The sequence below is a fragment of the Corythoichthys intestinalis genome, chromosome 6 (assembly GCF_030265065.1).
Source record: "Corythoichthys intestinalis isolate RoL2023-P3 chromosome 6, ASM3026506v1, whole genome shotgun sequence".
In the NCBI taxonomy this organism is placed as follows: Eukaryota; Metazoa; Chordata; class Actinopteri; order Syngnathiformes; family Syngnathidae; genus Corythoichthys; species Corythoichthys intestinalis.
This window is the reverse complement of record NC_080400.1, coordinates 21,292,925-21,306,367: the sequence shown is the minus strand read 5'-3', so window position 1 is coordinate 21,306,367 and position 13,443 is coordinate 21,292,925. Positions and strand designations below refer to the sequence as shown.

Here is a 13,443-nt window from a genome sequence, read left to right as displayed (position 1 = left end):
CAACACAATTCATACACCACAACAACTGGAATTCTCACGTGACACTGGCTCTCTTTCGTTTTGACACCCCAAAAATGACCATTTGCCCCAAAACTCGTGTTTTTTTTTTTTTTTTAATGATACATTTCCATATACAACAGTTTCTGTTCAAATCATATATTTTACACATAAAAAGAAATCATTAACACAACATTTTCCCCCCCAAAACGCACACGAACACAACTTCCATCCCATTCATTTCCAAAGGCCCTATTCACCATTCATGTCAATGACACAAAAACTTTCATTCACTCCTATTGATTTCCAACCCAAGTTACTATCAGCAGGAAGTTACCCCATTTCAAAAGGAAGTGACCGAAAAATGAACTTTAGAGCAATAGGAAGTGATCTGATATGAACAAAAAGTGATGCTGAAATTCCCCCAAATCAACAGGAAGTGATGCAATCAAGAGGAAGTGACCTGGAATGCCTCAAAATGCCATCTTAATTTGTCTAGAAATTGCTCTTTTTAGTTTTTAAATTTCTTGTGTTTATTTTTATTGAAATTTTAGGTGCAGTATTTTTTAATTGAATCGTTACCTCAGTCCTGTTGTGTTTTTTCCCCTGCTTTGAGCAATTGTTATTGTTTAAAATCTGCATTAAAAAAACAACATTATCCTGGGCCACTACTTGTGGGTTTTAGTGCCACGGAGAGCTCCATTTAATTATTTTATTTTATTTTATTTTTTTAAGGCTTTTTAACTCTGGTCTATGCAAGGTGTTCCTAAAGTGTGATTGCTTAGCAAGGTTTACCCTGCCTTGCACTGCTGGCTAAAGGTATTGGCACCCCTGCAATTCTGTCAGATAATGCTCAATTTCTCCCAGAAAATGATTGCAATCACAAATGTTTTGGTAGTAATATCTTCATTTATGTTGCTTGCAATGAAAAAACCCAAAAGAGAATGGAAAAAATATTAAATCAGTATCATTTTACACAAAACTCCAAAAATGGGCCGGACAAAAGTAATGGCACCCTTTAGAAATCATATTATGCTTCTCTAATTTGTGTAATTAACAGCACCTGTTACTTAACGGGTGCACATAACAGGTGTTGACAATAACTAAATCACACTTGCAGCCAGTTAAGATGGATTAAAGTTGACTCAACCTCTGTGATGTGTCGTTGTGTGTACCACATTGAGCATGGAGAAAAGAAATAAGACCAAAGAACTGTCTGAGGACTTGAGAAGCAAAATTGTGAGGAAGCATGGGCAATCTCAAGGCTTCAAGTCCATCTCCAAAGACCTGAATGTTCCTTTGTCTACCGTGCGCAGTGTCATCAATAATTGTAAAGCCCATGGCAATGTGGTAGAAGACAACAAATTTTGCAGAATAATGTAGGGCCCAGTGTGAGACAGCTGGGTCTCCCTCAGAGGTCAAGGGTCTTCCAGCAGGAAAATGACCCAAAACACACTTCAAAAAGCACTAGAAAATGGTTTGAGAGAAAGCCCTGGGGACTTCTAAAGTGGCCAGCAATGAGTCCAGACCTGAACCGCATAGAACACCTGTGGAGTGAACTGACAATGGCAATTTGGAGAAGGCACCCTTCAAATCTCAGAGACCTGGAGCAGTTGGCCAAAGAAGAATGGTCTAAAATTCCAGCAGAGCATTGTAAGAAACTCATTGATGGATACCGGAAGTGGTTGTTCGCAGTTATTTTGTCTCAAGGTTGTGCTACCAAGTATTAGGCTGAGGCTGCCAATACTTTTGTACGGCCTATTTTTGGAGTTTTGTGTAAAATAATAATGATTTACCTTTTTTTTTTTTCTTTTTTTTTGTGTGTTTTGTCATTGCAAGCAAAATAAATGAAGATATTGCTACCAAAGCATTTGTAATTGCAATCATTTTCTGGGAGAAATTGAGCATTATCTGACAGAATTGCAGGGGTGCCAATACTTTTGGCCAGCAGTGTATGCTCAAATCCAGCTGGGTGAGCTTAGCTGCTTATCTGAAAGCATAAGCGCTGTAGAAAAAGATTTGAAATTGGATCACAAATTCTTCAACTATGCAGTGTAGATGCCACGTCTAATCATCCGGGGCAATCATTATGAACCGTGCTGGAGATATGTTTCCTAATTGGTTTGACATTTCTTGTAAATTGGGGAGTATAAGATGACCATTTAATGCAGCCATGTGTCGTTTTGAAAGGTTACATTGCTCATTGTAACATGAACATCTATATGGTACGCATGAGGCCATGTACATGTTGAACCCAATCAGTCATTGTTGATTCTTACCCATAACACAGTCCATAGCAATATATATAACAGTCTGTGTTATCATGTTTTGCAGATTCTGCCGCCTGCTAAGGAATAAGATTGCAGACTCTGTCGCTGAGCCATTCACAGCAATAATGGTGAGATGTCAAAATGTATTTTTTTTTTGTCTGTCTTTATATCATGTTCTCTCATTGCTTCACTTTCCAGACTAATATCAGCAAGGACATTCAGAATGTCATACCTCCACTTTTATCAGTTGTTGGCAGTCTAATCGGTGATGACGTCATCCGTCACACTCTTGTTCACCATGCAGAATGCTGGAAGGCCTTCCTGCTTGCCATTGTGAGCAATATCACATATCTGTACTGTTGAATAGAAACTCCGACAGAGTCAATATTGTTTGAGTTTAACAAGCATTATTAATACTTGCAGAGAAGTATAGCATTTTTTTCCCTGGTTAGATAATTGTGGGATTAACCGATACTGCCAATGAAAAATTGTGATGTACCTAAATCAGCAAGTGCATAAGAAAGACACATTAAGGTAAAATGCTCCAAAATTACGTACAATACTGTAATAGTATTTGGGTTACTACAGAATTGAAATACATTTTACACCCCACCCTTCATATTTTAAATAATCCACATACAAAACACTAACGCATGCAATTTCTTCGAACATATATATGTATACTGTGTATATATATATATATATATATATATATATATATATATATATATATATATATATATATATATATATATATATATATATATATATATATATATATATATATATATATATATATGTATAGTTGTGGTCAAAAGTTTACATACACTTGTGAAGAACAATGTCATGGCTCTCTTGAGTTTCCAGTTATTTCTACAACTCTGATTTTTCTCTGATAGAGTGATTGGAACAGATACTTCTTTGTCACAAAAAACATTCATGAAGTTTGGTTCTTTTATGACTTTATTATGGGTGAACAGAAAAAAAGTGATCAAATTAGCTTGGTCAAAAATATACATACAGCAGCGCTAATATTTGGTAACATGTCCCTTGGCCATTTTCACTTCAATTAGGCGCTTTTGGTAGCCATCCACAAGCTTCTGGCAAGCTTCTGGTTGAATCTTTGACCACTCCTCTTGACAGAATTGTTGCAGTTCAGTTAAATTTGATGGCTTTCTGACATGGACTTGTTTCTTCAGCATTGTCCACAAGTTCTCAATGGGGTTTAAGTCAGGACTTTGGGAAGGCCATTCGAAAACCTTAATTCTAGCCTGATTTAGCCATTCCATTACCATTTTTGATGTGTGTTTGGGGTCATTGTCCTGTTGGAACACCCAACTGCGTCCAAGACCCAATCTTCGGGCTGATGACGTTAGGTTATCTTGAATAATTTGAAGGTAATCCTCCTTCTTCATTATCCCATTTACTCTCTGTAAAGCACCAGTTCCACTTGAAGCAAAACAGCCCCACAGCATAATACTACCACCACCGTGCTTGACGGTAGGCATGGTGTACTTGGGGTTAAAGGCCTCACCTTTTCTCCTCCAAACATATTGCTGGGCATTGTGGCCAAACAGCTCGATTTTTGTTTCGTCTGACCACATAACTTTCCTCCAGAAGGTCTTATCTTTGTCCATGTGATCAGCAGCAAACTTTAGTCCAGCCTTAAGGTGCCGCTTTTGGAGCAAGGGCTTCCTTCTTGCACGGCAGCCTCTCAGTCCATGGAGATGCAAAACACACTTGACTGTGGACACTGACACCTGTGTTCCAGCAGCTTCTAGTTCTTGGCAGATTTGCTTTTTGGTGGTTCTCGGTTGAATATTCACCCTCCTGACCAATTTTCTCTCAGCAGCAGGTGATAGTTTGCGTTTTCTTCCTGATCGTGGCAGTGACAAAACAGTGCCATGCACTTTATACTTACAAACAATTGTTTGCACTGTTGCTCTTGGGACCTGCAGCTGCTTTAAAATGGCTCCAAGTGACTTTCCTGACTTGTTCAAGTCAATGATTTGCTTTTTCAGATCCATGTATGTATATTTTTGACCCAGCAGATTTGATCACTTTTTCTGTTAACCCATAATAAAGTCATAAAAGAACCAAACTTCATGAATGTTTTTTGTGACAAAGAAGAATCTATTCCAATCACTCTATCGGAGAAAAATCAGAGTTGTAGAAATAACTGGAAACTCAAGAGAGCCATGACATTATGTTCTTCACAAGTGTATGTAAACTTTTGACCACAACTGTATATATATATATATATATATATATATATATATATATATTTTTTTTTAACCTGTACTGTTCAGCTGTTTGACACGATGAATGGAAGTCTAAGTGCCTGGTTGGTCTGAACAGTTTTAATGTTTCACAATGAGAGTATGGCATACTGCCATTGTGATCATTCAACATACCTCGTTTATTATGACAAAGCAGCAAACAGGAATTGGTTATGGGGGAACAGAAGAAAAGAAACACAAGAGAAGAAAGGAAAGAAACACAAACAAACAACAACAAGAAATACACTGAACGTCTACACTAACTACTAATGTGTTGGTGCTATCGTCAGCTAGATGTATTTCCGGTTGACACCATGTGGGGGGGCTGTTGACCAAGGAAAGACAGGGACGGGGGTCGGGGAGTCTATAAGCGAAGTGGTTGAAAGGAGTAGAGTGTACACAAATCAGCTCTGTGATCTGTAACCCAGTAATCGTGTGAATCCCTTGTGAGTGTAAGCCCATTGGTGACCGACCCTACGCCGCCCCGCCACCACTCCCGGCTCCGGGACCACCCACCCGAGCGTGCCCTATCACATCCTGCCGCACGCGAGCCCCATCAAGCGCGCGACAGGCACGCAGAAGAGCTGGGACACCACGCGAGCGCCAACCCAGGGCCACGGCTCCCACTCAGCCAGCCCGGGGTTCAGCGCAGCCAATCCCTCCTCCCGCAGCCCAGCAAAGGAGCCATTGCCCCTCCCCCCCCCAAGTCCAGGGTGGTCCCCCGGGCCACTCTCGCACCCATCAACCGGCCTTCAGAGATGGCAAGAGGGGACGCACCACTAACCCCCGTTTTCAGCTGCAAAAGGATGTATACAACTTCCCTGGACACCCCGCATACATCAATTTACAGTATGTATACATTTTAACTATTTTTATGGCATTCCTTCGCAGGTGAGAGAGAATCCTTATTCTATGTTCATCATTCTTGCGACTATTTCCCACTGTTGTTCATATTTGTCCATTTTATTTGGCTGTTTGGCAGATATTTTCTCTAATGTTATATGTTCAATGATTAGATTTAGCCATTGGTTTATGCTAATGTTTTGTTTCTTTTTCCAATTCAACAATATTGTTTTTTGGTTATCGTTAAACTTGCTAGCAGTGGACGGCTTGATGGTTTGAGATATTCACTGTATTCAGATCGCCAAGCAGACAAGAGTTGGAGACTACAGAATTGAAGTACATTTTACACCCCACCCTTCACATTTTAAATAATCCACATACAAAATACTAGCGCATGCAATTTCTTATAACATACATCTAAAAAAAAAGAAAAAAAAAAAAAGCTTAAAAAACTAATAAAAGAATGATTACAAATATTTTTTTAAATTAATAAATCTGGGTAATCCCTTCAAATGCCAATTTGTTCAATTGAATCTCAAAAAACCAAAACGAAATCTAAATTTCATTTTTCGGCTATTTTTTATTTCAGTCCCATAATGAGGCCGGGTGGACGGTCGGGTGTGGGAGGCGGTGGCGTGTCTCCTCATCCCTTCGTTGAAGGCTAGTTAATTGGTGCATGGATGGTTCAGGGCACCATCCTGGGTGCTGGGGGGATGGCTGCTGGAGGAGGGATGGGCTCCGCTGGCTCAACCCCCGGATTGGCTGGGGGATGGCCGTGGCCCTGGGGCGGCCTCTGCCGAGCATTTCCACTTGCCTGCAGGACTATCACACGTCTGATGGGATTCACACATGACTGGGTGCAATTAGACATATTCAAGTAGAGAGAATGTCGATTAGCGATCAGGCAGCATTGAATAGGATGTCAACATATCCACACATACAAGTGATTCAAATATTACTTGTTTCTACACCTCACATTGCTGATTTGTGTACGCTCCACCCCGCCTAATCACTCCTCTTTTTCCTCGGCCCCCCACATGGTGTCCACAGGAAATACAATTAGCAAACGATAGCACCGCTATATTCATAGGTTGTGTAGGTGTTTACAGTAATGCATTTCTTGCTAATTGTTCTTCTCTTCTCTGTCTCTCCTCTTCTATTTTCCCTTACCCCCATAACCCCTTCCTGCTAGCTACTTTCTCCTAATTAACGAAACTAAGGCTGTCAAAATTATCGCGTTAACGGACGGTAATTAATTTTTTAAAATTAATCACGTTAAAATATTTAACGCAATTAACGCACATGCCCCGCTCAAACAGATTAAAGTGCAATGCCAACTTGTTACTTGTGTTTTATGGAGTTTTGTCGCCCTCTGCTGGCGCTTGGGTGCGACTGATTTTATGGGCTTAAGCACCCATGATCATTGTGTAATTATTGACATCAACAATGGCGGCTACTAGTTTTTGATTGAAAATTATACAAATTTTATTAAAACGAAAACATTAAGAGGGGTTTTAATATAAAATTTCTATAACTTTTACGAACATTTATCTTTTAAGAGCTACAAGTCTTTCTATCCATGGATCGCTTTAACAGAATGTTAATAATGTTAATGCCATCTTGTTGATTTATTGTTATAATAGACAAATACAGTACTTATGTGCCGTATGTTGAATGTATATATCCATCTTGTGTCTTATCTTTCCATTCCAACAATAATTTAAAGAAAAATATGGCATAAATATGGCAATTAATTTTTAAGCTGTAATTAACTCAGTTAAAAATTTTAATCGTTAGACAGCCCTAAACGAAACACAATGAATAATCACAGCTGGAGTATATCATACTCGCATGTGATACATTAAAACTGTTCAGACCATAAGGACAATCAGATTCCCATTTTCCGTATCAAAGCAATTGAACAAGATAGGTCAAGAAAAAAAATATTGCGGTTGAAGAAAAATGCATTAACTCCCATGATACGCTAAATGCAATACTATCACAGCTTTCTAAAATAATAGGTAGGCTACAACAAATGTATATCCTTGCTTTTATTGTTATTTATTTATATCCTTGCTTCTATTTCTGATATTTTGTTAGCTGTATGACTGTTGAAATTCCTTGTAGAAGCAATGCATTGCATGCAGTGATAAGGACATACTTTACCCTCTCCTTGGCCTGCTCATAAACCTCTCAACTCTCACCTCACCTGTCATAAAGGTAAGGTCATCCTCAAAGGTCATCTTTGAGAGCCTCATATATGTGGAAATATAAAACTGGGTATATTCCTGGATTGTGATGTGCGATGTCTTGTATGTAAGAGGTGAGATGTTTGTTTGTAGGAAAACGCCATTAATCTGTGTGGTTGCTGCCTGGACCTGCTGAGGGACGATGACGTCAGTGTCGTAACTGTGAGTGATCTTTTTATAGCTCTTTAATACACACAAAATGCATAAGAAGGGCTTATATTTCTTCACAATTTCACTTTGTGGAGTCATATATAAGTTTCCTGAAAAGTTTCATTTTCCAAAGAAAAACTACATGACATTTGTGGGTCATTTTCCTGGCTTGTAAGCCCCTGGCAACAAAGCCCTAATGTAGAAACTGTATTTCTCAACGTTCATGGAGCGCTGTATATATGTCACTGTATTTGATTAAAAACTCCAGCTCCAGGTGCTGTTGTCTGTGCTAATGGCTATTTCAGCACTTCCACTCTGCTAAAACAGGGGCCTCGGTGTCCTACACTTCCACCCATCTGTCTCGTCACTCACTTCTACTGCACACCGGCTGCCTGGCAGGCTTATTTTTTCCCTTTGCTGCCTCATGTCAACCTCCTATTTTTTTACATAGTCCCCACTTGCACAAACATCCCTCTGTGCCTTTTTAATGCATTCACTAAAATCCCCAAAGCATGAATACCAAGTATTGTCCCCTTAGAAGCAATTACCAATGCCTTTTTTTTTTAACATGGCTTTGCAAGTATTGTATGATACAGAGTCAATTTACAGTCGGATGTTATGTGACACACCTCTTAACCCTTTAGGCAAGTGAGTTTTGTTGTTGTTGTTGAGGTAATAAAAAGCAAACAAACAAACAAACAAAAAAAACTCATGAAGACCTGGCGTACATTTACATGGACATTACATTTTGGGTCATGTAGGTCATACTTATATATTTATATTAGGGCTGTCAAACGATAAACATTTTTAATCGAGTTAATTACAGCTTAAAAATTAATTAATCGTAATTAATCGCAATTAATCACAATTCAAACCATCTATAAAATATGCCATATGTTTCTGCAAATTATTGTTGGAATGGAAAGATAAGACACAAGATGGATATATATATTCAACATGCAGTACATAAGGACTGTATTTGTTTATTATAACAATAAATCAACAAGATGACATTAACATTATTAACATTCTGTTAAAGCGATCCATGGATAGAAAGACGTGTAGTTCTTAAAAGATAAATGTTAGTACAAGTTATAGAAATTTTATATTAAAACCCCTCTTAATGTTTTCGTTTTAATAAAATTTGGAAAAATTTTCAATCAAAAAATAAACTAGTTATTAATAAACCATTGTTGATGTCAATAATTACTTACACAATGCTCATGGGTGCTGAATCCTATAAAATCAGTCGCACCCAAGCGCCAGCAGAGAGCAGCAAAACTCCACAAAACACAATTAACAAGTGGGGATTTCACTGTACTGTCATTTAAATCTGTCTGAGCGGGTCATGTGCGTTAATTGCGTCAAATATTTTAACGTGATTAATTAAAAAAATTAATAACCACCCGGTAACGCGATAATTTTTACAGCCCTAATTTATATACAAAATGTTAATATTGTATACTTCTGTAAGTCAAATGTTGATATGTTTTATTTCAAAGCACTTTTCACGACACTCAAGGACACTTTAAAGCAACACTACGTATCTCTTCAGCCTTTATATATATATGTTTCATAAAATATATGATAATATCTCGACTGACAACTCCTTGAATGACATATTTTACAGTGGTATGAAAAAATATCTGAACCTTTTTAAATTTCACTCATTTCTTCATAAAATCACTATCAAATGTGATTTGATCTTTGTCAAAATCAAACAAATGAAAAAACTGTCTGCTTTAACTAAAACCACCCACACTTCTATAGGTTTTCATATTTTAATGAGGATAGCATGCAAACAATGACAGAAGGGGGAAAAATAAGTCAGTGAACCATAACATTTAATAATGTGCCCCCCACGCCACTCCTTTGGCAGCAATAACTTAAACCAGACGCTTCCTGTAGCTGCAAATCAATCAGGCAAAACGATCAGGACTAATCTTGGCCCATTCTTCTCTACAAAACTGCTGTAGTTCAGTTAGATTCCTGCGATGTCTGGCATGAATTGCTGTCCTTAGGTCATGCCACAGCATCTCAATGGGGTTCAAGTCTGGACTTTAACTTGGCCACTCCAGAACGTGTATTTTGTTCTTCTGAAACCATTCTGAAGATGATTTACTTCTGTGTTTTGGATCATTGTCTTGTTACACCATTCATCCAATTTTTAGCTTCAATTGTCTGACAGACGGGTCCGGTTTTCCTGTAAAATTTTTGAATTCATTCTTCCATTAATGATTGCAAGTTGTCCAGGCCCTGGGGTAGCAAAACAGCCCCAAATCATGATGCTCCCTCCACAATGCTTCACGGTGGGGATGAGGTGTTGTTGTTGGTGAGTTGTTCCATTTTTCCTCCATACATGATGTTGTGTGTTACTCCCAAACAATTCAACTTTGGTTTCATTAGTCCACAAAATATTTTGCCAAAATTTCTGTGGAGAGTCCAAGTGTTTTTTTGTGAACATTAAACGAGGAACAATGTTTTATTTTAGACAGCAGTGCTTTCCTCCGCGGAGTTCTCCAATGAATACCATTCTTGACGATAGTTATACATATAGTTGATGTGTGCACAGAGATATCGGACTGTGCGGGTGATTTCTGTAAGTTTTTAGCAGACACTCTAGGGTTCTTTTCTACCTCTTTGAGTATTCTGCGCTGAACTCTTGGTGTCATCTTTGGTGGACGGCCACTTTTTGGGAGAGAAGCAACAGTGCCAAACTCTCTCCATTTGTAGACACCTTCTCTGACTGTCGGCTGATGAACATCCAGACTTTTCGAGATAATTTTGTATCCTTTCCTAGCTTTATACAAATCAATCCTTGATCGCAGGTCTTCAGACAGCTCTTTTGACCGAGCCATGATGTATATCAGACAATGCTTCTCCTCATGACAGTTCTTACTAGGTGTGTGTTTTATAGTGGGCAGGGCAGCTTTAAACCACTCATTAGTGATTGGGCACACACCTGACTTAAATTGTTTGGTAAAAATGGTTTCAATTGCTGTTTAGGTCTTCTTAGCCAGAGGATTCACTCACATATTTTTCCCCCTTCTGTCTTTGTTTGCATGCTATCCTCATTAAAATATGAAAACCTATAAATGTTTGGGTGGTTTTAGTTAGGCAGACACAGTTTTTACATCTGTGTGATATTGAAAAAGATCAGACCACATTTGATGGGGATTTTATGCAGAAATGTGAGAAATTCCAAAAGGTTCAGATACTCTTTCAAACCACTGTATATCTTGAGGGGGTCTCTATCACTTTCACTGGCAAAATTAACTTTAAGGAAGGGTGGCAGGAACCCTGCCACACAAAAACAAAACTACAAATGTGTTGACTGCTTTACAGCATACGTCTCTTCCCCCTCTCCCCATTCATTCTAAAGATGGAAGTCGATTCGATCGCTTTCACGCGAATTCTGCAGAGATGGCAGAGCAACAAAAGAGAAAAAGTTTTGTCTGAGGAGGAAAAAAGGGAGCTTACCAGGATATGCATAATAAATACTGGCCCAGCTTTCACTCGCTTTCATTCGTCCTTCTCCTGTCGAAGTCTGTCTGATTCTCGTAACATGTTGCCTGCCATTGATATACGTCCAGTTCATTTAAACAGGGAGGACTGACTATGAATGTTTATCGTTCAGTACCACTGACTGTGCTAGAACTCCCATCCATTTTGTCTGGGAGGGTTAGCATTGATCATTCGCTGCCAGCCTTTCCTGATCAAAATTTATGGGGCATCCAGCACCATCAGTGGCAGCCAATAAGCTAAATGAATGCCCAAAAAGGGTTAAACTGATCGATTCGTCCATTAAGTGTGATTATTTATTATTTATTTTTATGTTTCTATTAGGGCTGTCAAACGATTAAAATTTTTAATCGAGTTAATTACAGCTTAAAAATTAATTAATCGTATTTTATCGCAATTAATCGCAATTCAAACCATCACTAAAATATGCCATATTTTTCTGTAAATTATTGTTGGAATGGAAAAATAAGACACACGACGGATATATACATACAACATACTGTACATAAGTACTGTATTTGTTTATTGTAACAATAAATCCACAAATGGCATTAACATTCTTTCTGTTAAAGTGATCCAAGGATAGAAAGACTTGTAGTTCTTAAACGATAAATGTTATAGTTACAAGTTATAGTAATTTTATATTAAAACCCCTCTTCCTGTTTTCGTTTTAATAAAATTTGTAAAATTTTCAATCAAAAGTAGAGTTAATATAATAATAAGAGGGAAAAAAATAAAAATAATAAAAATAGAGTGACCAAAGTCTAAGTTTTACATGTATTTTGCATAGCTATTTTGATATGGTATGCCAGTTCATTTTTCATTGTTGTTTAACTGTGTGTCAGAATAGGGCCTCATTACTATAGACTGAAGTGCTTTTCTTTTTGTGAACATTATTCTTTTGGGGAGAGATAGGAATATTATTTTTGTTGTGATTTCACTAAACGATACTTACAGTGGGGAGAACAAGTATCTGATACATTGCCAGTGGCAGTGTATCAAATACTTGTTCTCCCCACTGTATGTTTGTTGTGAAGGAGTTGCCAATAAACCGTGCGGTCCAAAGAATGCCTGTGTCCACTCGCCTCTACTGTATAACATATATTTGTACATATCTTACCCAAAATATAACAACAGACACATAATTGCCACTAAAAGAAAGAAAACTTACCGAAATATGTGTGGAGTACAAATAGCAATTTGCATTGCATTGTGAATACGTCTCACAACTACTAATTCTCCCACGTTTAGAAGAAATAACATGAGTATGGAACGGCGCTGCCCCCAAGCGGCCGATGGCATTCTCTTCACTCTTAATGTCCATAAACGGCCTCATTGTAATCTGTTTGAAGCAATATGCGATATGGTCATTCACCCAAGCGCCAGCAGACGGCGGCAAAACTCCATAACAACAAGTGAGCGTTTCAGTGTACTATCATTTAAATCTGTCTGAGCGGGACATCTGCGTTAATTGCGTCAAATATTTTAACGTGATTAATTAAAAAAATTAATTAACGCCCGTTAACGCGATAATTTTGACAGCCCTAGTTTCTATGCTTCCAACCTTAACGAAGTCTCACAAATTTATTGAATGTTTCCAGTAAATTTTCTTTGATTCGTGTCACTTTGGTCATTTTAATACGAAAGGTTGATTACACACACAAGAGATTTGAGTTACGAGCGTGGCCAAGGGCTGAAATAGACTCCTTGGACAACAAGTTAGAAGTTACCATTAACTCGGACTGCCATTGATGATTACAGACGTCCAATCCATTTTGCCTTAACTACTACATACCACATACTCTGTTATTAACCTGGCAGTAAATGAGTCAAACATAGCGTGATTATTTTCCACATAAAACATAAATGTTTTTTGTTGTTGTAATGAGTATGTTTGGTTAGTTTACAACTTGTAGAACATTTGGAAAATGCTAGGTAAGAAAAAAAAAAAAAAAGTGATCCGTAAACTACAATACTAAAGCAATCTTGCAATGCTGACGCAATGGTTGGTCTCTAATCTATAAATTGTCTGCCAAATCAGACAAGTCCCTGGGCCTTTCTTAAGTACTTGATTTTCTCTTTTCATTGTTTTGGCCTTTATCGTTTTATGGCCACTGCGACCCTAAACTCTGC

General features: G+C 38.1%; 1 protein-coding gene across 2 annotated transcripts in view; it reads left to right on the top strand.

Moving 5' to 3' along the window:
- Positions 1 to 13,443, top strand: part of ttc12 (tetratricopeptide repeat domain 12) — a 60,592-nt gene that overhangs the window by 30,936 nt on the left and 16,213 nt on the right. The window contains exons 14-17 of one of the 2 annotated variants that reach the window (XM_057839789.1): positions 2,332 to 2,395; positions 2,466 to 2,600; positions 7,517 to 7,609; positions 7,732 to 7,800. In XM_057839789.1, coding sequence (XP_057695772.1) covers positions 2,332 to 2,395; positions 2,466 to 2,600; positions 7,517 to 7,609; positions 7,732 to 7,800 — 361 coding nt within the window. The remainder of the gene's footprint in view (positions 1 to 2,331; positions 2,396 to 2,465; positions 2,601 to 7,516; positions 7,610 to 7,731; positions 7,801 to 13,443) is intronic. The other variant, XM_057839790.1, reaches the window with a different exon arrangement.